This window comes from Gymnoscopelus microlampas (genome assembly GCF_963454915.1).
Source record: "Gymnoscopelus microlampas genome assembly, chromosome: 11".
Lineage (NCBI taxonomy): Eukaryota > Metazoa > Chordata > Actinopteri > Myctophiformes > Myctophidae > Gymnoscopelus > Gymnoscopelus microlampas.
Window position 1 is genome coordinate 37,684,129 of NC_139948.1, and position 27,957 is coordinate 37,712,085.

General features: G+C 42.4%; 1 protein-coding gene across 2 annotated transcripts; it reads right to left on the bottom strand.

Annotated features, from left to right (window-relative positions):
* Positions 1–251: 251 nt before the first annotated feature.
* Positions 252–27,430, bottom strand: prkacaa (protein kinase, cAMP-dependent, catalytic, alpha-a). Of its 2 annotated transcripts, none has more exons than XM_084071524.1 (10): positions 26,587–27,430; positions 15,615–15,676; positions 15,021–15,149; positions 13,627–13,725; positions 13,313–13,395; positions 12,853–12,979; positions 10,609–10,704; positions 7,617–7,739; positions 6,637–6,801; positions 252–3,529 (listed from the first exon to the last, which is right to left on the bottom strand). In XM_084071524.1, the coding sequence occupies exons 1-10, from the start codon at positions 26,630–26,632 to the stop codon at positions 3,404–3,406; spliced, it is 1,056 nt and encodes a 351-aa protein (XP_083927650.1). In that variant the 5' UTR covers positions 26,633–27,430; the 3' UTR covers positions 252–3,403. The 2 variants fall into 2 exon arrangements, with proteins under 2 accessions (XP_083927650.1, XP_083927651.1); XM_084071525.1 differs by lacking the exon at positions 26,587–27,430 and adding an exon at positions 22,024–22,308.
* Positions 27,431–27,957: the final 527 nt, after the last annotated feature.

The window sequence follows — 27,957 nt, forward strand, 5'->3', positions numbered from 1 at the left end:
AATGCACAAATGCGCTGAATTTATTCTGGGATGTAAGCTAAACATGTGTAAAAAAAAATGATTCAAACACTCAAAAATAGCACATGAGCTTGTATGTTATTTTTAATCTAAATCTGAATCTAAAATCTGCGGTCTTAATGGAAAATTATTCTAAAATTATTCTAAACAATAACTTTCTAAAATATAACTTTGGCTTGACTTTCTCAAATGCGTTGTGAGGTGAGGGCTTACAAATGACCCAGAGATATTAGTCTTAACAAGTAAAACTTTATTGGAATGATACATTTTGCAAAATATTACTTTTTTTTCTTTATTTTTTTTAACATAATATTCATTGTGTCCTAAGGGTTTTTCTGTCAAGTTCTCCAGAGGGTAAGATAGTTAAGACTGTCAAAGGCAGATATACAGTATTGTTTCCCAAAAGGTACAATAGACTACACAATCACTGTACCCAGGTCAGGAGGAAAATAGCTTTGTGTTTTGAAAATACAATTAGAAAATATGAATGCAAAATAACGCCCTGGATGTAAAAAGTGAAGTGTTTGAATGAAGAGTGTGTTAACCAGATGCAATCAGAAGGCAAATAAATGAGAAGAAAAAAAACAAGCAAAAGAAAAAACAAACAAAAAACACCTCAGTCTCTTAAGTGGATCAAGGGGTTTTGCCTTTTATCCATTAACAGATTTGGCCTTTTGTCAGAACATTAGTCAAAGACAAAAGGGTATTACATGTTTTCTCTTCAAAAACATTACATCATGGTTTTAAACTCTCAAATAATGCAAGCATTACCAAGGGATGAACAGCAATGACACTAAATGAATGGGCCGTAGAAACAGAATAGTTCCAATTCCAGGAGTCTCAACATAATCCCAGGTCAGGGAGGTCTCTTCTTGCAGTCAAGTTGTTTTACTACATGCAAGAAAAATGAAGCTCCCAGGAGAAACATGAATTCTAAAAAATACACGTTTGTTTCAAAACAGCATTTTTTTTTCTTCTTGGACATCTCCATCAGACAACTCAAGACATTCAAAGGCATCTTGCATTTTATCTTAATTACATCAATAGACTGCCAAAATAATTACTTAGGCCTATTTAAATTTAGACTGGAAAACATTCTCAAAAATAAGCCATATTACGAGACCTTATGACAAATAGATTGATGCACATCAAACAACTCGCAGAAAAGCATTTAGTGGGGATGACAAATTCTAGCACCTAGGGCTTTATGTAGGGCGGTGGTAAAAGCTTACATCCTTCATTAAAACCAAGACAATGGGTTCAGTCAACAAACCAGCCACTAGATTTGGTCTGAGATTGTCTTGCATCCATAAAATAAAAATAAACTTGGCAAAAGGGTAAGTCAGGGGAACATGTTAAGGATACCCCTCGTAATTAAATTAGAGAAAGCTGAGAAAAAAAAAAGGAAACAAAACATTCCACACTGCAGTCCAAAACGTTTGGTTAAGACTGCAAGTCTATATGAAGGCGTTACATGTAAGGGTATATATTACAAGAAAATAATAATCACGGTGAATAGATCTAGTGTATTGACATTTAGCGGCAAACTGTCTCCCTACAACTCAACACTGAACAAAGCCCGTACAAAGTCAGGACTTCTGACAAATTAAATTGGGTTTTGCTCCATCTTGAAAACAGGGCCGCCAAGAGTCCATTTCAACAGTCACCACATTAACCACAATCTCCGGTACCTCAACACATATAAAGCTTAATGCTCTTTCATCTCTCTTTAAAAGTGATATTGTACAAAAATAACATGCACAATTTGTTGAAACGTTTTGCTACTTTTTTTTGCGTATTAAAATCCACCACCATCAGAGTTACATACAGAAAACTTGCAATGTCCTCACTTTGCAAATTTGGCAGAATTCAAACTTGTTTATTTATGAAATCTTAATTTCCATTTCACAGCTATGAGACAATGTTGAAAAAAAAAGGATATTCCATGTTCTCTATCATATATAGCAATATACATATATAAATGTACTATGAATTAAATAAACAATAGCCAGGAGTGTGTGACCACAATGTTAGTCGCTGCCAAATCACTGCTTTTTTAACCCACCCATGAGCACTAAATAACACACAAGCACAGAGATTGACATAAAGACAAAATGATCACCAAAGGGCTTTAAAATGTTAATAAATGCAGCTAAGAGAAAGACAGGCTTAAAGGATAATTCCTTTCATTTTCAGCTTGTGCTACATTCAACTAGTTTTGTCCAACGTGGCAATTGGTATCGCTTAGAAATTCATCAAACAGCAGCCACCATACTGAGTGGTGCTGAAACTTGACACCAAAGGAAGTGATGAAATTCTATTCGGAACAAATCGTCATGCAGCAGTTCAACAGAGCCCAAGTTGAAAATGGACGGCAATATCATTTAAATGCGGTGCTCATGTACACCATTTCTCAAAGGTCCCGAAAAAATAAAGAGTAAGACCTAGATAAAGTTAAACATGATAAATCATTTTTTTTACTCTGATCAAAGAGGTCGCTACTGCCTTAACTGCAAGCAGTGAATGTCTCATCTACCCAATCAACCATGCCACAACGACCAGACAAAAAAGGCGGTGTGCAGAGTGTGACGCTTTCAACCAAAACGGGCTCTACGGGCTGATGCCACCATAGCCAAAGCCCTGCGCCAATGCTTTCCACACGCCAATTTGCAACAAGTTGGCGTTACGATAGGCACGTCTGTTGGACTTTGTATTGCTTGGACAGATTCAGGATGGAGCAATGGAAGTGGGGGGGGTGGGTCGGGTTTAGGATTAAGCCTGAGTTGTACTTAGTTACACACGGGAACAAGCCCACAATGTATCGCGCTGCAACGCCTTGTGAGCTTGTATATCGGCTATTTTCAGTGCACGACACCGGCACGCAACCAAGTATAAATCAGGCATAACAAGATACAACAATCACTTGTTGACAACGGCTTGTAGGAGGGACCCACTCAGACAGAGCCTATAGCAGATTCAGTACCTAAACATCGATGCCTTCACCTGCAAAGACCGAGAGAATGTCGTTACACCTTCAGAAAGATGCAAAACTCACTGAAGCGTGAGACCTTACGCTCCATCTCTCCTTGAAGCCCTGCCACAAACATAAGAGGGATAAAGTAAAACTAATAGTAACAGTTGAGAAACAATCAGAAAAAGGCAACACTGCTGGTTCTGTTGGATCTTTCTTTCAATTTGCCTATCTCTCCACTGGGGGGTGGGGTGGGGGGGTAGGGGGGGTGGGGGTGGGGGGTTAACATTGTTGTCATCATTACAAAGAAGTAAGTAAGCAGTCCTCCTCAACTCCCGCAAATTCCTTTCATCCCAGGCCCCCCTTTTTCCTTTCTTAAATCCCTGTCTCTTCATCACTACTCCTGGTTGGGTCTTAGAACTCAGCAAACTCCTTTCCACACTTCTCTGTGAAGGAGACTCGGATCTCCTCTTCCTCGTAGTCGTCAAAGTTGCTCGTGTCACCAGGGCCTTTGCACTTGGGAATAAAGGGAGCCTCCACCTGAAACACAGGAGATAATACAATATCCCAGTCAATATCGTGCAATATGTGATATTGTGCATTAAAAGCCGGATGATATTTGATTTATACTGTGTACTGTGTACAGCAGCCACATATGAAGGATGAAACAAAACAAGGTGACATTAACACTATGTAGTTTAGCATTTCAGTTGAAAAATTCCTTCAGGTGGTAAAGAAAATCCCTGTTGGATTTCTGACCATGCAATGATTTCATTTCTGACCGCCGCTCCCTCCCGCAACAAAAAATCAAATGAAATTTAGTCCTGCATAGTATCGCAATATTACCGTCGACCAGTCCTGTATAAGCCTTCAATATTTCCATTGAGATCCAAACACATTACAAAAGAGAATGAGATAGTGAGCAGGTGTGCGTGAGAGAGGGGCCGTTTATTTGTGAGTAGTTGCTCACAGAGAGAGAGTTTGTGTTTATATTGCGACGGTCACGGGACATAATTATATTATGTCGCAACGTGCTAAACACAGTGAGAATGAGAGAGAGAGCGAGAGAGAGACACACACACACACACACACATACACAGAGATATATGTCTACACTCTGCATGTAGACATATTTATCTTGCTAAAGTAGCCTAAAGCATGACCACACATGCTCCAGGTGCTCTATATCTGGTTTATTGCGGGCCGGTGCAGGATTTTGCGGGGGCCGCAGGTTATTTTGACCGCCTGTTCCCGACCGCAGGTATTTAAATACCACCCGCGCCCGCAAGATTTGCGTCGATGCAGGGCTCTAATCTGAGACTTTGTCCACAAGTGCACAGATATTTTTTGTCGCTTTTTCTGTGTTTCTGTCTTTCATCCACATGCAAACTGCATTTTTAGGCCCTGTAAATGGGCTTTTTGGAAAACTTCTTCCAGAGTGAAGAGTGAGTTTTTTGCATTGCTGTATAGACAAGGTAAACAGAGTTTTTGGCTGCCACGTCATGAATGCACCAAAGTTTTTGTGATGTCAGAGTGTGCAGCGTTTTCTCCTTTGTTTACAAGAGACATTTCATGCAATGGCAGATGTGGACAAAATAGTGCTGGTTCTAACCTTGCCAACAACACTTTACACATAAACATAAATGTACAGTTACTATTCCACCATATTGAGGAAAAGAGGCTTCAGAATGAGCTATGGAGGTCACTTCTACATAGGCCGACAGCACACCGGTCCTGTACTGGTAGGTAGCAGACTGTAACAAGGCTATGTAAAGAAGGGGAGTTCACATTCTAGGCACAGGGAGGAAAAAAAAGTTTAATGGAATGCATTGAAGTCAATGAAAGCCGGACAAGCATATGGATTTGAATGTTTGCAACATTTGTCAAATAATTGATTCAGGTAAATAAAAGATGACATCACATGTTTTCTGATTCTTCGGATGCGTTTTGACGGGCACATGATATTTTATTGAGGCGTCTAAAGAGCACAGAGTATGTTTCTGACTGAACAGTATGGGCTGTCATCGTGACACTGTCAGGTGTTGACAGGCTGTCAATTGACAGTCTCATGATGACAGCCATGTTTTTGCATTTTGATATGGATGTTTCTTTACAGTGCTTAACAAGGATTTGTTTTAGGCAAACCCCCTGTTTTTAAAAATACCCAAACCCCCTGTTTTTAAAAATACCCATATGTGTGGACTAGGCCTGAGACTCATTCACCCTAAAGCCATCAGCCTTCCGCTGCAATCACATTTACAGCCTGGCTCTGTGGGAGACTATCCGTGTTTGTCTGCATGTGTTTTCTGGAGGAAATCTGGAGGAAAAGCCACTGGACCGATCACCGCCAAGTGTCTTGTGCACACTGCCAATATGCTAACTTAGCACCTCGAGTACTTTACGTGTTTTATACTTACTTACACTTTGTTTTTTACATTTTATAACAAAGTCAATGGGATCGGGTTGAAACCGTGCCCAGATTTCATAGATGTGTCCGAAGACTGACAACACAGGCTGGCCACATGAAGTACGAGATCCACATTGGAGCAACGCCTTTACTATGTGGATCTGAATCCACATGATTTGATTTTCATTTAAGGTGGCTCTCCACCAAACAGACTACTACAGACTGGCAGTCGGATGATGTCGGATTTTCAGGTATCCAAAAGTTTTGGTCGCACAAACTATTGCGAACGGTCGGCCGACACCTTGTTGTGTGTGTGCGTCAGAGGAAATCAGATTAAATAACTCTCCATACCAGGAGGTGGCAGTAGTCCGCAGGAGCCTGCAGTCCTAAGCTGCGGCAGCTTGTACCAAAACGAAAACAGAGCATTTTTGCGCTAGTCTTAGACGTAGTACTGCTTTGCTTTGGAGTTGATCGGTATAGGAATTGAGAGTTAAGAATATGGCATCTAGTTCAAATGTGCGACGGGCAATGTCTCTGGCTTATCTAGGCTTGCTCCTGCACGAAAGCCTCTACGGCGGCTTTAGCCTGCCTCTCTCCCCTCTCTGCACCATCTCGCTGCTACCAACGGGCAGTAGCTGTCGGTAGCCGACCGAGTATGTTTGGTCGGCTTTCGACGCTTCCCTGCAACTTACGACCCGACAGTGCGCACACCGCCCATTCGAGAAACCGATTTTCGGCCACAGACACTTTCCAATGCCTACGGCCGCCTCCGGTGCGGTGGACTTTAGACTGGACAGCAGATAGACACAAAGTTCTAGGCAGAGAGGAGGGAGGACATGCAACGCAGGCCTTCATTCGGAATTAAACCTGGGGATATTGTGATTATTTGTTAGATGTACTATCCCTAATCTTTCCCAGCATCTGGTCCAGGGCCCACCAGGGGTCCAAATGGACCCTTACTGGGTCTTTAACTTAGAGTGTACAAATGGAACCATAATTAAGCGTTGGGACTGTAGAATATTCAGGGTTACTTTATCTCAGAGTTACAGATCTGTAAGGGGTCCATTTGGAGCCCCTGGTGGTCCCCGGACCCGACGTTGACAACCAGTGTGCTATCCAGTCATCACAAGTGCGCCCTTGTAGTCCCATTTCTAACGCCGAAGTAGACTTCATCCCGCTCCATCTTAAGGGGTGGTTGCCTGTTTTTCATACATCACTCAAGTGGATGCAAAACTTTTACCTTTCTCTGGTAGATGGCGATCCAATCAGTGGTAGCAAACCACTTGTGGCCCTTGATATCGTTGACTCCGTTCCTGAGGTTGCCAAAGCGCTTTGTCAGGTCCACCTGCAGCAGATTTCTCAGCAGGTCCTTCAGGTCCGAGCTGAAGTGCGAGGGGAAGCGAACCTGCAGAAAGGAACGCAGAATGAGCATGCAGTACTGAAACGTTATCGACTCCAGTGTATCTGATTTGATTCGGTGATGGTGCTAATAAGATAGACACATTAAATGCCAATCAGCCAATCGAGATGTAGCCTGTAGGTAGGCCTTGTGTAGCCAACCGATCAGAGATCTCCACCTACTCATGTCTGGGGAAATCTAAGTTCATTATATAGGCTAGAACAGTGGAGAAAACCAGGGCCAACAAACCTATGCCTACTGCTTTGAAAACCAATCCTGATACCGCCACAAGATGTAGGACCACCCTAACATTTTTGCATTGGTTCTGCGGTGCTGTTATTTATATATTAAATAACAGTTTTAGCCCATTCATTGAATTTAGGTCGTATCAGTAGGCAGAGCAACCTGTAGGTAGTATATGTAGTGCTGTGAGCAATGAGCATACATGAGAGAACATTTAACAAAAATAGCAGATCTACAAGCTTCATGGGTGAAGCTTCACTGAGTGTGTGAGCTTGTAGATCGGCTATTTTCTGTGAAAATATTAAGCGTGGTAGAGCAAAAACCGGAAGGGGCCTAGCCTAGTATAGAGCTCATGGGAATCCGGTTAACAAGGTATACATTTTAAGTGCTTAAAATGGATCATGAGGGGAATCTGATCGTCCAAGTAAGGTTTGAGAGAGGCTGTTCCCATGAAGGGGACCAGAGGATCTGACGCTAGTGCATTGGACTTTAATAATCAAACCTCTGCGGGGAGACTTAAAATGAAGTTTGAATATGAAAAAAGGGGATATTTCTCGTAAGCCCCTCAGCAAACTCACCTTCCCTGATACAATCTTCTCGTAAATCTGAATAGGCTGGTCTGCGAAGAAGGGAGGGTAGCCAGCAGCCATTTCATAAATCAACACACCTAGAGCCCACCAGTCCACTGCCTTATTATAACCCTGGGAGACAGAGGGGAAAGGAGAGAGGGAGCCTCACATGAGACACAGCCGGTAACTCATCAACATTAGAATGCAGCAGAACCACAGTTACATAGCTCATGTCATGCCATGAGGAAAAACAATGCTAATAATTCCTCTGTGGTTAACCCGTTAAGACCGGGAACACATCTGTGTCGTTTTAGATTTCTTTGGCTATTAAAAAAATAGCAGATATACAAGCTCATAGTGCGGCACCGAGTGCCGCACTACGAGCTTGTAGATCTGCTATTTTTGAAAAATAGTGAAAATTAGAATATATATATTTTTAAAGCAAACATTTGTAAATCAAATATTTGCTTCTGGAGGTTCCTGGAACAAAATATTTTGAGATGGGGGTCCGCGGCCAAATACATATAATTTTGGGGGTCCTTGACATGAAAAAGTTTTAGACCCCCTGATATAGCAACATAAGTTTTTTCAAAAAACTGTTTTAGAAGAAAATGATTTAGAAGACATTTTGTAGAATGGGCCTCAGGCCTTAATGGGTTAAGTAAAAACTCATCACTTTAGACACAAAGCCCTGAGGCCGGCTGCACCAGCTTGACATGAAGCCGTACATCCTTAGGCTTAGCTACATTCAAATGTACACCTGTTGCACAATCAAAAGTGTACCACTAGTCACCACTATGTCCGCATTGTCCAGCATAGAAGATGCAAATTTCTAGCACTTCTATCATAGGTTACTACCAATGTAAACAATGTTAATAATTGTCTAAGTTTAAGCTTCATTCAATTCACAGCTCTCCTTCTTGACCTGCAAGACTACCATCTCCACTCTGAATTTCTTTCTCTACCATCCAGATTGTGTTTTCTTTTACCCAAGACTAGTTGGTATCTTTTTCTCTATGTTCTTTGGCTGAAGGCCAGGCAGAGTACCCGGCATTAAACATTTAACCATCAGTGCTAGTTCATTATCAACGATTTGGTTTAAGCCTTTCGAGGGGATAATGAGCTCTTTATCTCTCTAGTCTGAAAGCCTGTTGGTGATGAAGTCTGTAAATGAGATACACCATACTGCAGTTGAGATTGTTTTTTATTTAATAAATTGTCACCTTGGCAACTAGTCAGAAAATCCCAATTTATACCTACAGCGTACACAGATGACCTAAGATTCACACCCAGGCGTAGAGCTACGCCCAGATAGTACACAGAGCAAATAATTCAACAACAGTCCCCAGTCTTTTGTAATGTTCATTCAGACCAGACACCAGAAGAATCATCACATCGATTGAATCGTGGGGAACGCGTTCCTGTTTTTCAGCCATTACGGACAAGAGGCTGATGTGTCCGTGGCGTGCATGCACAAAACGTAGGCAACAAGGCGGTGTATCAAAGACAGTCAGCGCACAATAGTTTGGCTGAATTGACATTGTAAAACATTGAGAGGTAGCCACACCTTTTACTCGAATATACTGTGTCAAATATATAGTGTTTACAATCGCTTGTGCATTCTTCCTCCAAAGTCGAAAATTAATTGATGTTTGATCATTTATTTGACAGGCCTAGTTCAAACCTATGTGTTTTTTAGAAGGAATAATCCAACGCAATTCTTGGCCAAGTGTGACAGCCCTAATGGTGCAACAGGTTTAAATTCTACATCAGGCTTTAAGCTTAGTTTAGAACAAATATTCGAGACAAGACGAAACCATTGCTCGTCAAGACGAGTCGAGTTGCTACTTGCAACAGAATACCAAAAACTGTGGTTTGCGACATTCTAAACCTGGACAGTCCACATCAAGGTGACAAGTGGAGACAGTTAGCAACCGTTTCCATAGCACCTTAACCGATTAGATTATATACTGTATATTATAAAACATGTTGATGCATATAACGTTACAACTAGAAATAGATGTGTGCAACATGTTTGTGTTTGTGGGACAATGACAAGCCATTTGCATTGCAACGACAAGTTGAGCCAATGGGGTGATTCAGATTACTCAAATTTGTCTTTTCAACGTTCAAAAACTTACTTTCATCACGCAGCGAGTCTTTGGTCTGAACTAGTCTTATAGGGTTGAGATCCTTTAGGATTTTAACGATTACCTCTTAACTCATATACTGCCTAGAACGACTAAAACGACTTCTGTCCATAAGCCATGCCTGCCAAGAACGACTAAAACGACTTTTTAAAAAAAATTAAAAAATTAAAAATATTTTTTTTTTTTATTTTTTTTTTTTAGATTTTTTTTTTTTTTTTTGACCCAAAGACCAAGGATATATGATTTTTTGAAGATATAGACTCCCATCCACTTCCTTGTTAACTTAAAACTTAAAAATTCTGTATCTCGGCTCCTGAGTACTTTTTTTTTTCAATGAAAAATCTTGGCGGTGTTCAAACAGGCCAGAAATAATTCTGGCAGTGAATGAGTTAACGGTCTGATTCCTTAACAGGTCCCTTTAACCATTCCTATTGGGGGTTCCAAATGGACCTTTACAGGTTGTTTACTCCGAGTGTGTACAAATGGACCTGTTCCTTTTGCACACTTTCAGGAGTTATGGTGGTCCTTGAAATTAAAGTTTGCGAACCACCAATATTGTATTTGTATAGCAGAGTCCACATACCAGCTCTGACAGTGTGATAAACGCTTTCCGGAAACGGTTCCAAATATGATGGAACCTATTCGGGTTCTTCAATGTTGGATCCGGTTCCTCGGAATTCGGAATCCCAACCTTAGTCTTATAGCACATTTGACGTGCAGCCTACTCTTTACACCCAGCTGGTGCAACCCTGGTGCTGTTGGTGTCACTCTCATCAGAACTCATCAGCTGTTGTTTGGACACAAAGCCCTGGTGCTCTTAGTGGCGACCATGACACGAGGTCAGTGCTTACTTTGCTAAGGATGATTTCTGGAGCCAGGTATTCTGGGGTGCCACACAGCGTCCAGGTCCGGCCCTTCACTCTTTTTGCAAATCCAAAGTCTGTTACCTGGAACACACCAACCAAATGACTTGTATTTGCAAACATACATGGCAATAAAAAGTAATTCTGATTCGGGTAGAAAAAACAAAACAAAACAAAACACAGATGAGTGGAAATAGCAGCACAAAAATGTAATACTTTTAGCTCAGGTTCACATTTTGTATCATTGCCACTAACTTCATTCATTCAACCTTTATTTAAAATTCTCAGAGAGATCATTGAGGGAGACACTCATTTACAATGATGACAAGATTACACATATAAATAACATAACAAAGAAAGACAATATGTTGACAACAATCAGTTAAAACAGTAGCATGTTGACAGCAATCAGTTAAAACATTTGCATACAGGTAATGGTTATTAAGTAGATTCCTAAAATGGCCAATAGATGCTACGGTATTTAGTTTAAGATCTTGTTGCAAGAGGTTCCAAGAACCAGGTGCACCAATGCTGAAAGCAGTCTTTACCAGTTCAGATTTGGCAAAAGGAACCAGAAGGACTAGCCAGTCGCTAGAGCGAGTAGGGTTCTGACCTAACATGGATGAAATATACAGTATGGTGGTAATTTTCCAACCAGGGCTTTATAAATGAAGAGGTGCTGAAGCAGCATATTCATCTGGTCTGTTCTTCTCTTCTAAGTATTGACTGTAGCTGAGCACCCACAGCCAAGTAGGCAATCAGAGGAAGCGCACCTGCTTTACATCTTGACATATTTAGTGTGGTTGCCCTAACAGGGCAACCAGACTATAGTACTCTATACACTTTATTCCACTTCAAGATAAACAATATTTCGAACCGCATCTCCTCCCACAGTTTTTATCCCCTAATGTTGTGCCATATATCAAAATGACCATCTAAATCGGGAATCGTGCGCTTGTATTTTGCTAAGAGATTGGTTAAATAGTTTAATTGATATTAATTTATTAGTGCATTAAATTTCCCCATCCACTTTAATGTAAAAGTGAAAAAACTCAAATTCAAGTATTTTTTTCTCAGAAACCGTAAGAGCTAGAGTTATCAGATTTGGAGGGATAATTCATAATATTGTCCGAAATTATTGAAAAAAATATCACACCATTCGGCCCCATGGTGGCGCTATAACAGCCCCCTTTACGTTTTGGCCTGTAACTCTTGAACCGTAGGTCCGAAAATCAAAATTTATTTTCACCTGGATTCCTTGGGTCACTACGCATCTCCCCATATAGGCCACGCCCATTTGCGTCAGGATAGATTTTTTGATATTGATTTATTTGTGCATTAAATTTCCCCATCCACTTTAATGGGAATTGCAAAAACTCCCATTCAAGTATTTTTTTCTCGGAAACCGTAGGGGCTACAGTTACAAGATTTTGAGGGGAGGTTAATAGGTTTTTGCGAAATTATTATGAAAATAATCACACCAGTCGGCCACATGGTGGCGTTATAACAGCCCACTTTACCTTTTGGCCTATAACTCTTGAACCGTAGGTCGTAAAATCAAAATTTCTTTTTCCCTAGATTCCTTGGGTCATTACGCAGCTCCCCATATAGGCCACGCCCATTTGCGTCAGGATAGATTTTCCGCCATTTTGAATTTTCTTCAAAACACACTTTTTGCTCCTTTTCCTACAATTTTTTTCCAAATCTCACACAAATCGGTACACGTGATCTATGGACCCCTGCGATAAACCTGTCCAGACGACATTATGATAGTCCGACCGGCGTCGGCGCAACCACACTTTGCAATTTCCCCGGAATTGCGACGCGTCTAGTTCAGATTTGGTGGTTACGAAGAACATTTAGTCCAACAGGGTATATCAAAGAAACAAAACATTTGTGAAGGGTGGAGAGCAAACCAAAACGTTGCAAAATAAGTACATTAAAATGTGTTCTGATTTCATGAACGAATATGGTACACTCCGATTAGTTTTTCGGAGATGCTTAAATACACCCTATTGGACTGTTTATGCAACATGTTAGCACCTCATTCCAGGCAATACTTGAGCCTGAATTCTCTGTGGGTCCAAGCATTACGGGTATGTAAGAGGCAAATTATATATATTATTATTATTTTTCATATAGGTCTGAAATAGCTGAACTTATTTCCTAAATGCAATACCTGAACATTCTGAAAAAAAGACAGACTGAAAACCTAAATGCAAAGTGCCATACCTGTATGTAGCCCTGCTGGTCAATGAGCAGATTCTCTGGTTTGAGGTCTCTGTAGATGAGATCCAGCGAGTGAAGGTATTCAAAGGTCAGCACGATCTGGGCTGCGTAGAAGCGAGCGTGTGGTTCACTGCAAAGACACAGGGACACATGGATTAAAGCAAAATGAAATCTCACGACTCTCAATCTTTGTACGGCCAAAACGGTCCGGACCGTTTATGGCACTCAATGTGTTAACAATGAGCAGAATAATATGTAAAATGATGATGTTTTAGTTATATTGTTCCTGCTGTTCTACATACTGCCAGCCATGTGAAGAAATAAGAGTGAGGCTTTAACCTTTGCTTTTATGAAATATCCTCAGCCAGGTGAAGAAATAAGACAGGGTGGTTCACAACATTTACTGTCAGACACGGTTGAACACTGAAGTATGCACAGAGAATACCAACGTGCTCTTACGCACCTGAATCTGCCGATTCTCCTTAGGTGTGAAAACATCTCTCCACCAGGTACATACTCCATTATCATGTAGAGATTAGTGTTGTCCTGCAGAGGCAAAAAGAGAAAGGATAGAAAACATTTCAACAGGCTTCAGAGGCGTACTTCGTCGCACATTGAAAATCACAGATCTACACACAGACTCACAACTCGTCGCATTGTGAGCTTGCAGATTGCTGACGTAGCATAAATTGGGCATTATTCAAACGCACAAGTAGAGGTTGAAATACAGCTTGTAATTTGTATAATGGTGAGCATTGCTCCATGCTCGATCCATACCTTGAACGAGTGCTCCAAGCGCACCAGGAAGGGAAAGCTGACAGCTTGCAGGATGCGTTTCTCATTCAGAGTGTGTTCTATTTGCTTCAGCTTCACCACCTAGGGGGAACCAAGACAGATGCAACAGAGGTGACAAATTGGCTTCGCCTGATTACACTACAGGAGTTCAAAGTTTTTTATAAACTATTTTTATCTTTTCTCCCCAATTTAGCTGTTAGGGGCCAAGTTTGTGTGAACATTACCATTGAAACGATCTTGCGATTAAAATTCCCTTACTATTCACATAATAAGTTCTATCTCTCAATGGCACCCTGTAACCAATACAGGCATGGGATGGCTTTCTGGGAGACGACAGCATCCCTTCTGCTTCACAACTGATATCCACGGCTATAAAATGAGACATTGTAACTCAATTTTTCTGTGGGTCCACAAAAAAAACTCTCCCATTTGTGGTCAATGGAGCACTCTAAGCACTGGCAGTGTACACTGTAGATCACAATTTGTTTATATTTTTTGATATTTTGGGGGCTTTTCTGCCTTTATTGCGAACGCGGAAGGAGGCGCGGCGAAGCCGTGCCTCCGCCCAAGTGGAGCCTACTATGTAACTCGGCTCGGCTTGTGTGTCTGTCTGTGTGCAGTTTGTGTGCAGCCGCGCCCCCATGTGACTCACGCTCTCATTGGCTCGCGCCCCCATGTGACTCAAAACTCTGTGACTGAAATATAGCAGCTGCACTACCTGTGTGCAGCCGCTAGAGTGCGCCAGAGTTCACTACTACAGTGTGGCTGAAATATAGAACTGCGTTCGCTTCCAGCGTTCGCGCGTCTTACTTGTTTCAATAGAAGATTGAGAGAGTCGGGGAGCGATGCGCAGCAAAGGTCTGTCGGCTCGGGAATCGAACCTGAGACTCGCTGTCAGGCTGCATCAGAGCCTACAGTAAGTGGTATGCACCTTAACCACTCGGCCATCGGTGCCCCATAGATCTCAATTATTTTATCTCTGTTTTCAGTGTCTAGTTACTACTAGACACCGTAAAACAAGGAGAAAAGGTTGTTGTCTTGTCTACTTGTTCATACATCCACCCCAGTTTTGCATCACATGTTTATTTGAAATGGAAAACTCTCCTCTGGAGTGATGTCATGGAGCTGTGTGTCTCAGTGGAGTGAGCCGTGACCAGTAGAGAAGATTATTGAGTGCCAGTGAATTGATATAAAAACGGTCTAATCTGGTGTTGATAATACTGTTATTATTGTAGTACAAAAAATTACGGTGGGAGTTACAATTCAGGCCTTTAACAGTTATTCATGTCCTACTGTTGGACTATCTCAGTAAACAAAATGAATTCTGGTGTTCATGTGTATTGACATAATGTAGCCCACTCCTCATAGCTGTTTACCTTCTGTTTGTCAAGTATTTTCATGGCAAAATGTTGGCCTGTTTCTTTGTGCTTGACCAACATGACTCGACCAAATGAACCAGTGCCAAGGGTCTTGAGGCGCTCAAAGTGGTCCAATGCCGCTGTTTGCTGGAGGGCAGAAGAGCATGTTAGTAAGTTAAGAAACCTAAGATAAATAAACATAAGTCTTCCTGCATGCTTAACTTTACATTGGGCCTTACGTACACAACACTTCCTCCAATAGAAGTGTACTATGTCAATAAAGGCATTTAGATTGCCGACAGGTATCCAAGATTTCATTGTGGATAAGACTGCATTTGTTTCCATGTCCCAACATTAGATGTGTACTACTAAGCAAATAAATAATATTCCACAGATGTCCAGCAGAGGGGGCATGTGCTCTCTCAAATAAAATTGAAATTTGGACATGGTTGAACTCTAGTGTGTAGCAGGTGGATATCAAAACCTAACAGTTCTCTAAATAACATTCTATCTAAATAACATACTTATTATCTGTAGACAAGCAACCCACAATATAGCATCTAAATAATGTACACAGCAGCACTTGACCCATAATTACAATCTTTCACATACCTGTGCTGGATTCTCCCATTTCTTGAGGAAATCCTCTTTGGCTTTGGCAAGAAACTCCTTCACTGTAAAAGAACAAAATTCAAATGAATTACAGGGCATTACTAGTACTACCACCTGGCACCAGATATAGGCTGTAGAGACATATATAATGGCTGCATATCCCCATGTCCCATAAAAGACCACAACAAATATTCAACAACATTATGTGAGAAAAAGAATGAGCTTATTCTTAACGTGCGTGTCCGTGCACGCCTATGACAACCTGCCTTCCCCAAATTCTCCTTTCACTGGGTCTGGTCCAATTTTCACTGCTGTTTATAGCCCGATCAACGGGGTTCTGCTACCATTGACAGTGCAATGTATAAATAATCAATAAAATGGGCCTAAATGTGTGAATGGATGAAAGTAAGTGCAGTGAAGAGCACTGTCAGGCTTTTTACACAGTACATTCTTAGTCCGGGGCGGGACAAACCTAAGAATAGGAAACAAGCAGTAAAATTCTAATACCGCTCAGTTAAGTCTAGGCTAGACAAAGACTAGTCTGCTGTGAACAGCTAGCTACTACCCCTAAGCTTAACTCAGGGCAAGTGTGCCTATACATTTTTTTTTAGCAAAGGCTACAAACATTTAGGCAGTTATTGGCACTGGTGTGACTGTGAGCCCAGTTAATGGCTTGCCTGGCATATAATGTACATATAGGCCTAAGGCCTAATACACAGAAGCAGACGCATACACACCAGAGCCTGACCAATATACAGTATCAGCCATTATTTGACTTTTTTGACACATTGGCAATTATACAGCCAATGTGTCCTGATTTCTTTCTTAACACTTTCAACCCGGCTTTTCTATTTTGGGCATGTCATTATGGGTGGTATTTCTTTTTTTAATAATTTCAAATATTTTAAAAAGAAAAATTGCACAACGTGTCGGGAGCTTGTATATCTGTCATTTTAAAATTTCCCATTTTTGACTAACTTTAAAATCACCTCCAACTTGTTCGAATTGGTTAGAATTGATTTTGCGCTTTTTTAAATTAAATATCAGTCAAAACATCGGTAATTGGTGAGCTAGAACTCAACAAAATCAAGGTCGCGCTCTAATATGCACATGTGGCATCATATGCACAAGTTCACTTTTCTCACTCACTCTTATCTTTATGAGGCTAATCACAGTCTGTGGGAACATGTAGATAATCACACCTTCCTCATTCCTGCTTTGCTGTGTGTGTGTGTGTGTGTGTGTGTGTGTGTGTGTGTGTGTGTGTGTGTGTGTGTGTGTGTGTGTGTGTGTGTGTGTGTGTGTGTGTTACTGCTACTATGGATGCCAGTTGACACCAGCTAGCGCTGCCTTTTCCACCACTTAAAATGGTGGAGGGTGCTGTGGTGGAAACTACTGGACAAGCACACCAGCAAAAGACCCAACTTCACTGACCCACTATCAGTTTATTGTGGTGCCAAAAATACTCTTTCGGTGAACGCCAAGCAAGGTCATCATAAAATAAAAACATGCTTTCTGTATCAGGAGCGCACAGGTCTCAGCTACGCTATGCAGTTAATGCACCCCATTTAGGAAAGGGTTTCAGTCAAGTCAGACCAAGATAAAAAAAAGCCAGAATCATTTTTGGCCGGTCAACAGAGTGATAAATGTACTTCTAACTTAACCTGTTTAGACCTGAGGCCGATTCTAAAAACGCCTTCTAAATCCTGACCAAAGTTTTCTGAAAAAGGTACATAAAATGTATGTTGCTATATACTGTACATAGCAACAACAACCCCAAAAGGGGTTCCCGACTTCCCGGATTGAAAGGTATTGTTACGTATAGGGGTTCCAGGTCTAAATGGGTTAAGGAATCTGTCTTCAAGTGTGAAATATTTTTTATTCAAAAATAGTGGGGTGGGGGGTGGGACTATGTGGTCATGGTGTAATGTTACAGCAGTATTATGTGTAATGTGTTTCCGAATGGGCCTTAGATACACAACAATAGCATGCCCTACACAGTATCATCTGAATTCAGCCAGCCAACTGCCAAAAGAGTATTAGTATGGAGTAGTATATCATATTCAGTTGTAATAGAGGGACGAGGGAGACAGAAAAGACATAGCGTTTATATTCCATTTTTTAGATGCATGCTCTAAAAAATAATAGGAATCATACTCAGAGCACAAGAATACAACTCAACAAAAGCTTAATACAGATCTAGCTAATGCGATTTCCTGCCAATTCTCCAGAGACCAGCAGCTCCGACAAAAGGATGGGAGAAGGCGTGCCATAACGGCAAAGACCAAAGTTCGCATAAACATGTCTACAGCCACGTTGCTCCCATAGTGAGAGCAGACAGGCCAACAGGGGAAAAAACATTTCCCAGGAAAGTTGCTCAATTTCCACTTCCACTAGGGAATTAAGCATAGCTGGTGCAGCATATGTATTGTTCACATAATTACGGCCAGTCAGAAGAAGCTGTATAAGTCTGCCCTTATAAAAACCTAGCTTGGGCCGTGTTGCATCAACAGCTGGCTTTTCTCAAAGATAGAGGGGTATCCCTTTGGTAGATTTAGGAGGCTTTGCTTCCGGGACAACTGAGAGTGGGGGGGGGGGGCGCCCGACTACCTTAAAGCCTCCATGTCTCCACTCTCCCACCTACCATCTGGAAGGACTATGGGCACCTCTGGTGCTGCAGCCTCTGCCAAGCGCGATCCTGGTTCGCTGGACCGCGAGGATGACTCCCTCTTCCCTGCATGCCTCCTGGAGCTCCTTCTGTCACACATTAGCCCAGCAAAGACTCCCCGTTTACCTACTTCTTCTTCGGCCTCTCGGTCACAGCAACTGACTCATGATACTACGCCCCCCCTCCCCCCCACTCTGCCGAGAGCAACCCTGTCAGGATGCTCTTTTCATCCGCAAAAAAAAAGGTCCTTATTTCATCAGCGGCGGGGCGTTTTTACTCCCGTCCTGTGACTACCGCTTGCTGTGCCAGAGCTCAGAAGGCAGCATCCAACCACTGCCGTTGTGTGGTCAAACATAGCTCTCACAGCAGCACTGCTCCCGTTACACTCACACAGATCAATCGGACCCCTCGCTTGGCTTTGTATCAATATTTATTCTGCACACAGAGTACTCTCTCCTGTTCTCTCTACTGTCAACACACACACACACACACACACACACACAATATATATTGATCTAAACAGGGGCATGGGGAGTGTCACCAAAAACACTACTACATGTTATATTTATCCAACCCAGAGAGGGAGTCCTATGGAAAACTAGGTCTAAGTCAACTCAACTGGACTCCAGTCCAGAGATCAACTAGAAGCATCAATGCTTCCAAAACATCCTCTCATTAGTATTACCATCCAATCTGAAAAGTACCTTGTTCAGATGGCATATCCTCTCTGCCACACACTAGGACCAGAATCAAATAGTGTGTGTGTGTGTCACTAACTTCACCGTGTGGTCACTTTACGGCAACAAACTTGTTTTTGGTTAATGTTTTAATCTCAGTAGAAGGATTTAAAATGTTATGCTTACAACACAAGTCGTGTCCACTTTCTGCTGTCATGGAATACTTTATTTTCCATGTTATTTTATAGGTAATAAATAATTATGCTCATTTATCAATAGGATGTGTTTTTTGCCAAACATAGATGATCTACTGGTACATTACAAGCTCAAAACGTGTGGGGCACTGTTGGATTCACTTGCAGTGAGGGGTTTTCTCCAGTGACAGAGCCATTTTGGCAGAAGAAATGTGTGCAAAATAGTAAATATGCAATTTACAAGTCGTATGGTTCAATATTAACCTCAGATAGCACATAAGATCTGATTCCGAAGTCAGTGTGTGTGTGAGTGTGTGCGTGCGTGCGTGCGTGCGTGCGTGCGTGCGTGCGTGCGTGCGTGCGTGCGTGCGTGCGTGCGTGCGTGCGTGCGTGCGTGCAAAGATTGGACAATTGACCAAATATGGTACAGTACAGCCAGGTTACCGAGGATCAGTTAGAAAGCAATGGTTAATTAAAACTGAAGTGGTTCTACTCTATTCCTAAAAATGCCTGTTGAAGTTAAGAGTCCAAAGGAAATCAATGTTTAAGGCATATTTGGAACCATACCTAGCCTTGGATCACAATAATAATAATAATCACATAATGATATGACCGTCTTGGACTTTTTTCAAAATAGTGTTTGCACCCTCTCCCTTTTTGGTCCGTACATCTACATAAACGTTCAGATTTCCAATATGAAGTGCGGCCCCTCAGAAGTGCCTGTATATTCCGTATTGTTCAATAAAAAGCATTTTCTGTACGTTTATGTAGATGTACGGACCAAAAAGGGGAGACAGTACAAAAACTATTTTGAATATATAACCATACCTATACGGTGTCATCTCACCTTGTAAGAGTACATTATTGGAGTCGACTGTATTCCGACAACATTGAGCTGTGATCAGCATATAACACAATAATATGCCTTTCACTGGAGTCAGGAACAGCCAGACAACACGAATACAAACCAGCTCTTATTACATAAGCCAACCTGTGTACAGGACAGGAACCCCTCTCTTATTTATCAAGGTAGTCTCATCATGTAGATCAGAGATCTCCGCCCTACTGATATGACTGGGTCCATTTTTAGGGATGGGACAACAATTGTTATTATCATTATTTATCATGATAAAAAAAAACACAATAATCGTATCGTAGGGATTTTAATTTATCGTGAAATTGTCCTCTGTCATAAATTAGGATGAATTAGCTTTTGTTAAGCTGCAAATTCAGTACCACATAAACCCTCTATACTTGATAAAACAGACCTGTAATGCGCATTTGGTACATTCACTCTACACTGGCGTTTGGCAAAAATAGCAGATCTACAAGCTCAAAACGCGCTGCAACGGAATATATGGGCCAGAACAATAGAGAAAACCAGCGCAACCTATGCCTACTGCTTTTAAAAAATTGAATGATACCGGCCCAACATGAAGGACGGTGCTAAAAGTCTTAAGGAGGACGTGGCAAAACTATATAAAAAAGTATGTATAAACTCCACAGTGTAATGTAAGAAGGACTGGCACTGAGGAGGTTATAAGCGAACGTTTAAAATAATATAGTTTTACTCTTGTTAAACTTGGCCCCCAATTTACTTCAATTCATCAAATGGATCAGGATATGCGACAAAAACATCTGGGGCGAGTAATTGATTTAAAAAAAGTCACTTTAGGGGTGAACTACACCTTTAAATTTCCAATTTTAGCCCATTCATTGAATTTAGACACCAGGCGTATCAGTTGGCAGGGATCAATGATCAGCTGGTTACGCACAACAAAGAGTAAAAGTTGCTCTTTGACACCATTGCCACTTCATTATGTGACTAGGATAACATAGGAACTGGTGTAGGCAAGTTCAGGGGTTCACTTCCCAGACCCAAATAGCCATAGCCTCTGGCACCCTCACTGTAAAATGGCTTAAAGAAATACATTTAACAAAATTGTGAACATATCTACACGCTCAACACATTGTAAATCTGCTATTTGCTATTCTTGAAAACGTTTTGAAAACACTGGGTTGACAAGTGGTTAAACTGGTACAATGTTATGAATTGAAATTAAATCTTTTTCCCCCCTCTCCTTTCCAATTGGCCCCATGGCCCCCCTCTGGCAGCCCTCCTTGCTCAGATCTGATGGGAACTGACTGCATTCGGATAAGGATTTCAAAGTTATTTGGCAGCCATGTGTATATTAGACACAGGAAAGCGTTCTAGTGGCTAGTGAGCTAAGCTAAATGATTGTCAATGTCAACCAAACAATGATCAACAATGTGTTTCAGGGGGAACATTTATTATTACACAGATGAACACTTTACTACTGTAAATGCAGATAGGGTCATGCAATGGACTCTGTCCTGACACACACTTCCACAGCACATAACAAATGGCTTCCTTGGTAATGTGTTGTAACTAGACAACAACAGGCAAGAGAACAGGCTAATAGAATGGTGTGTGTGTGTGTGTGTGTGTGTGTGTGTGTGTGTGTGTGTGTGTGTGTGTGTGTGTGTGTGTGTGTGTGTGTGTGTGTGTAATGAATATACACGTGCTGCTGGACACAAACACCAGTTCAACCAAAAGTTGTGAATATGAACGACATTGCAACCTTCTCTTTTATCAAATGTGCAAACTTTTCACAGTTGCACAGAGTCAGACACAACAGCTACACATTCACTCAACGGCCCCAAGTCACGAGATTAATCTAGTGACATGCACCAACTAGAATAGAAAAGAAATGTTGTGAATTGTCTGCGCTGCCTATCCGACAAACAACCTTAACTCATGCTCACACCAGCTAAACCATTGGGTCTCAGTGTGGGCCAGACCAGGGCTCCACCCCCTGCTCTTGTCCAGTTCCAGGCTGAAAACTCACTCCAGCAGCAGGCCTCTAGCTCCTCCTGTAGCTGGCAATGCCTCCCATCTCCACTGCCCGTGTCCCCCAGACAGGGCCCTGCTCGCTGAAACAGCCTCTCTGCCAGCCTGGTCAGAACAGACATGATGCAGGGCTGGAGGTAGGCAGCAGACACGTGGCGTTAGTCCCAACGCTGCGGGAAGTCGTTGGAAGCTCTAGCCACAACTAGGAAATCCAGAATACTAATTGAGTTCTTCTGTTCTGAGCACCAAGGCTGTTTGAGATTCTCCCGGATTGGATGGGCTGAGTTTATTGTGCAGGGGAGACGAAGCCCGACTCTGTGCAAAAGCCAGGACAGGGCTGGACCTTCCCTGCTCCTCCACTTCCTGCTGCAGCTCACACCGTCTGTCCGCCCTGCTCCTTCCTGTGGGCCTGATCTCAGTTCTCCGCACCACTGCACCAGCCCTCCATTTCTCCGCTCTGGACAGGGGAAGAACAGGAGCGACGGTCCCTGTGCACCTGAGCCCGGCCGAAGACTTAACTGTCTGCCGTCCCTCTAGAGCGACCTGCCATACTGTTACTGTCCTTTCTCTCTGGCTGGCTGTGTGGAAAACAAGTGCTCACGGGTGTGGGCTTCGGGACCCCTGGTCTGAATCTGCACCTGTCTCTGGGGATCAGGGCGGGCCCCCAGTGATCAAGCCGATAAGGATGTGTGGAGTGTGGCATGTGAACAAACCTCCAGCCGCTAGGACCTCCTCTGTGACTGCTTATAGCCTGCTAATCGTCCCTTTTCCCATTAACCCATTTAGACCTGAGGTTCCGATTCTACAAATGTCTTTCTGGAAAAGGTATGTTGCTATATTATCAGTGGTGCTCAAACTTTTTCATGTCAAGGACCCCAAAAATGATACGTATTTGGCCGCTGACCACCATCTCACAATATTTTGTTCCAGGTACTCCCCCAGAAGCAAAGATTTGAGTCAAAAATGTTCCCTTTAAAACATATTCAATGGGTTAAATATTTGGTTCAATATTTGCACAAATGTTCAAGATTTAAAAAGGAATTGCAAATCTACAAGCTCATAGCGCGGCACTCAGTGCCGCGCTATGAGCTTGTAGATCTACTATTTTTGAATAGCCAAAGTATAATATATGGATAACGTGGTTACACAGATGCGTTGCCGGTTTGAATGGGTTAATGCCAGAGCACTTAAAAAACTAAGCGCTGGGCAGTGACAAGTAACTGAGAGCTCGTCTGGCCTTGTTACCCAGCCAGGGGTTAACATTACAGTCAGACTGAAGGCCACTCTTCACACCCACACTCCACCAGCAACAAGGAGACGAGGCTCATTTCACAGATACCTGTTCAGATCCAACACACTTGAGCGTTTCGGAGTGTTATTATGGATGAAAACATAACCACCAGAGATCAGATTTACTTTGAAAACAAGCAATACGGTTACTGAATGTCATTCCTGGCGTAATCCCTCGGATTACAAAAAAAATAATCTACTGTTATCTCAATATCAAAACACTACAAATTGCACCTTATTACAAAAAAAAAGACGGTCACAAAAAATGTCCAATGCAAATAAATAAACACATTTATCCAATAAGCATGACTTTGTGAGGATAAACAATAGGACCCACTGTGGTCGACTCTACTTTGCAACTGTGGGCCTCACAGGGCAGATGCACTTTTCATGAGTGCATTGTTTACCCCATAAACACCAACAACACCCCCCCCCCCCCCCCCCCCTACAGTGATCCTGTAGGTAGTTAGTACGTAGGCTGTCTTTCACCTCTGGAGAGGCTTCACAGAGAGGCTATGTAATATTTATCTGTCTAGCAGAGGGGGGCATGGGCAGCGGCAGGTGGACTGGACAGCGGCTCAGATGGACGGTGGCGATCTGCATTGAGAAAAAGGGGGACAGACTGTCCTGCTGCTGAGCTCTCGGAGGGCAGGAGTTGAAAATTATTACCATAGATGTAATCAAAAGAATGTTAACTATAATCGAATTACACCAAATGCAATCTGGGATGATTATACTATAGTTACTTATTTTAGGCCATCCGATTATGTAATCCCACTAGTACCAAACACTGAAAATAATAACAGTGTCCTCCCAAACCTGCTCGGGGGGCCAGCAGTCACCCTCTAGGTCAGTGGTACTCAAAGTGGGATCCAGGGACTCTCAGGGTTCCGTTAGGGGGGTCTAAATTGACCCCTTACAAGTCTGTAACTCTGACAGTATACAAATGGAACCAAAAAGACCCTAACTAGTCCATCTGGTTCCATTTGTATACTGTCAGAGTTAAGGGTGGGTCCTTGAAATGTAAAAGTTTGAGAACCACTGCTCTAGGTCATAGAGGGTGACGGCTGGTCGGAGAGTCAAGGATAGAGGGTTTGGGAATGCTGGGTTAAGAGCACGAAGCATTTGTGACGGAATAGTAAGAGCAAAAAGATCTCTCCTTCAGTAGTTACCCTAAGAATGAAAACAAGTGTGCCTCCTTGCCCATAGAAAGTAAGTAGAAAATATAAATAATTCCCTTGATACAAAACATCACTATACTAAAAAAAGAAATGCACGGATTACATTACTATTGTAGTATTTAGTATTTGCATATCAAATGCACTTACATTTCTATACTTGTAATAAGTGATTCATAAATATTTCGACAACACAGAGGTGTTAATGTAATCATGACAGGGACATCTTATGGCGACCGACAGAGCTTTTGAGATAATGGAAACCTGGAGAGAGCAGCGGAAAGAGGTGGAACTGTAATAATAATAATGACAATAATAAAAACAAAGTTATGGGGGGCAGCAGTGGCCCAGAGCAAGGATGGTCTGGGAATCAGACCAACGCACGCGCAGACACACACACACACACACACACACACACACACACACACACACACACACACACACACACACACTCTTGTTCTAAATGCTGCTCATCACATGATGTTCAAGAGACTCCTCGACTTCAAGGTTCTGCCTGAAGAGGATCACACTGCCTGCATCATATGACCCCGCCCTAGTGGCTTTTTCCTACACTGGATAACAACCAACCCCCCTCTCTTCAATTACTGTCAAACACAGTGTGTGGGACTCAAGACTCATGACCACATTACATTAAGGTTCTCATGAGTACCGAGTCAATTATATAAACTTCCTGCAAAGAAAATGTTGAGCTCTCCCCGTTGGTTAAGGATAGCAGAGTGGGGCACAGTGACTTTAAGTCTCAGTGTGCATGCATTTTATAAACAAAAAAACAACAAGTATTGCCTTAATTTGGTACTTCTTGAATCCTTAATAGATGCCACATACAGGATAATTTTGTATACGGCATTTATTTAGTATTCCAATGTACATAAAGGCAATTGGTTAAAAATATGTTTGGGGAAAAAAATATGAAACATCGGATTCAAAAAGATGAGTGAGTGTGATATGAAATTACATGTCACCATCACCTGCATCTCTTGGAAAACAACAGAGGCGGTTCATCAAGAGCTACTGGACAGAATCAGTTAAGAACCGAACACGGTTCTGGAATGTGACGGCACGCCAAACTTGAGGGAAGCCAGATTAAGTTGCTAACATTGCACTTGTGTGTGAGGCTGAATGACATGAGGGTGCTTTGCTTGGAGTATTCTCTAGATCTGCCAGTGAGGACACCCATTATGGAGTCACTAAAGTGTACCAGGTGTAAGCATACACAGTAAAATCCTCAGTGTTAATATTGATCCACTTGTAACTCTACGAGAGGCTGTACAAATCTAATTCACCCTTGTTAACCTTGTAAATGGGACTCATTTGGTTACATTGTGTACGCGCTCCGAGTTAAATTACTGTACCACTCAGGGTTGTACAGTGTATACAGACAGTACAGTCGATGTGGAGGAGTATCTGGGCCGGGGTGTTCTACTGTATCTAGGCTGTTGTTTTGTTTTTACAGTACTGGGTTTGTTAGCCCTGTACACAACAGCCCAGAGGACCAGGGCATTGCTCTTGGTCAGGCGACAGGCACCCTTCGACTCCCTCTCTTTGGTGACCCTACCAGGAGACTGGTCTCCCGCTGGCATTTCTCTAGGACAGTGGTTCTCAAAGTGGGGTCCATGGTCTCCTTGAGGGGGTTCAAAATGGACTGCTACGGGTCTGTAACTCTTAGAGTTAACAAATGGAACCAAAAGTGGGTTGAGGGACCTTCAGCATTCCTTGAGGGTGGTCCAAATGGACCATTATAGATCTGTAACTCTGAGTGTGTACAAATTAAACCAAATGGACCCGTGAGGCTCCATTTGTACACTCTCAAGAGTTATGGGGGTCCTTGAAAGGTACTGCTCTAGGGTTCCCTGAGGCACGCAACTAAACCCCCGACCACAACAAGGTGTTGACCCTAGTGCCCTAACCGTACCAGTAGGCATAAAGGGCAGTAAGTAAGAAGCAACAGGACATTATTCAGTGATTATGTTTTCTCTATGTGATGAAACAGGTGATCTGAGCAGCTCTTTGGCTGCAGGTTTGAGGTGTTAACATAAAAGGTAACGACAAGAAGAGTAGAAGTATTCACTCACCACTCTCCATCTCGTTGCCCTTCTTGGCGGTGGGCGTGTTGCCCATGATTGCAGGCTGATGGTTGAGTCTCTCTCTCCGGGGCTCTGGACAAGACTTTTAACTTTGCCAACCTTTTGAGGTTGCTAACTGCTAACGCTATCGCCGTAGCAAGCTATACTAGCTAACAGCTATCATTATTGACTCACACAGGCGTAAATATATATATGTATATATGCGTTTCCTAGGAGAGTTTTGGGGTAAAAAAAACTCGGCCAAAGTGGGCGTATGTATTTGTATGTGTATCCGTTTAGGATAAGGCTAGCAAGGATAACGGCGTAGCAGAAATCCCAGAGATTTGAGTTTTAGTTAGCTATAGCTAGCTTCGGCAAATCCTCCAACCAGCGCTGGTTCAACGGAGATCGGCGTTTCCTCTCTGTGTCTGCTTGCGGGCTCGACTTGTCCACAATGTCCCCCAGGTTTGGGTCAGATCACCATCTGCGACGTCGAACCCTCGGTCCTTTAACGCCCGCAGCCTGGCGTCTAGCCGTTAGCTAGCAGTCAGCCAGTCAGTCGTAGTGTACCCTGGTGGCCTGTCCACAACTTGGCTAAGTTAGCCAGGTGCTAACCTATGCAGCCAGGCCTTTTTTTTTTTTTTTTTTACAATGAATTCAGACCTGGGTCACCACAAAACCGCTGTCTAGGTTCTAATCCCCCGTGTTATTTCACATGGAGCAGCCAAATCCCTTTATTTGTCAGCCAAGGCGTCACGTCCAGCGGTTTAGTTGGGAGCGAACAGCTTTGTATTGAATGTCTAAAAGCAGCTACTGCCCCCCTCCTCCATTAATCCGTAGAACCACAGCAAGCGAACCAGCTACTCCAGCCATCTAGCCACACGTCGCCCCGCCCCTCGGCGTTACTGGTTGGTCAACGCATGCGTGTCAATCATCGAGAGACGACCGTTTACTGGCTGTGCGGCTACACCGTCCAATCATCGCAGTGATGTGATTTGTCTGTCAAAAGGTCTTTATCCCGCCTCCAGTGTTGCCATGTCCGCTTATTATAAGCGACTTTGGGTAAGACTCTGGTAAGTGACTGATGTACTTTATTTAGTAAGAGATATTGCTTGTACATATTGGTGGTAGCGTTTTTTTTTTAACTTGTGACTATGTATTTGTCTGCGGACCCACGTCTGAAAATCTATTATGCCAGGGACCCCCATACAAGATTTGTGTTGTTAAAATGTTTTTTTAAATATTCAATTGCCCCCCAAAATGTATTATTTTATTTTTTTCAACTACTCAATGTATATGTTAAAAGGGCAAAGGGCTAGCTTCTTTTGGGCTTGTTTTCATATAACTGGTTGCTTGTTTCTCTCACAACATCTGGCAACA

Bases quoted from the DNA above. Each gene is read 5' to 3' on its own strand.
- prkacaa (XM_084071525.1), bottom strand. From the start codon at position 22,147: ATGTCTGTTCTGACCAGGCTGGCAGAGAGGCTGTTTCAGCGAGCAGGG. The intron at 15,150-15,614 runs GTATGTGAAAGA...TCTGCCCTCCAG, and splicing joins AATGGGAGAATCCAGCACAG to CAAACAGCGGCATTGGACCA. The intron at 13,396-13,626 runs GTATGGATCGAG...TTGCCTCTGCAG, and splicing joins GCTTGGAGCACTCGTTCAAG to GACAACACTAATCTCTACAT.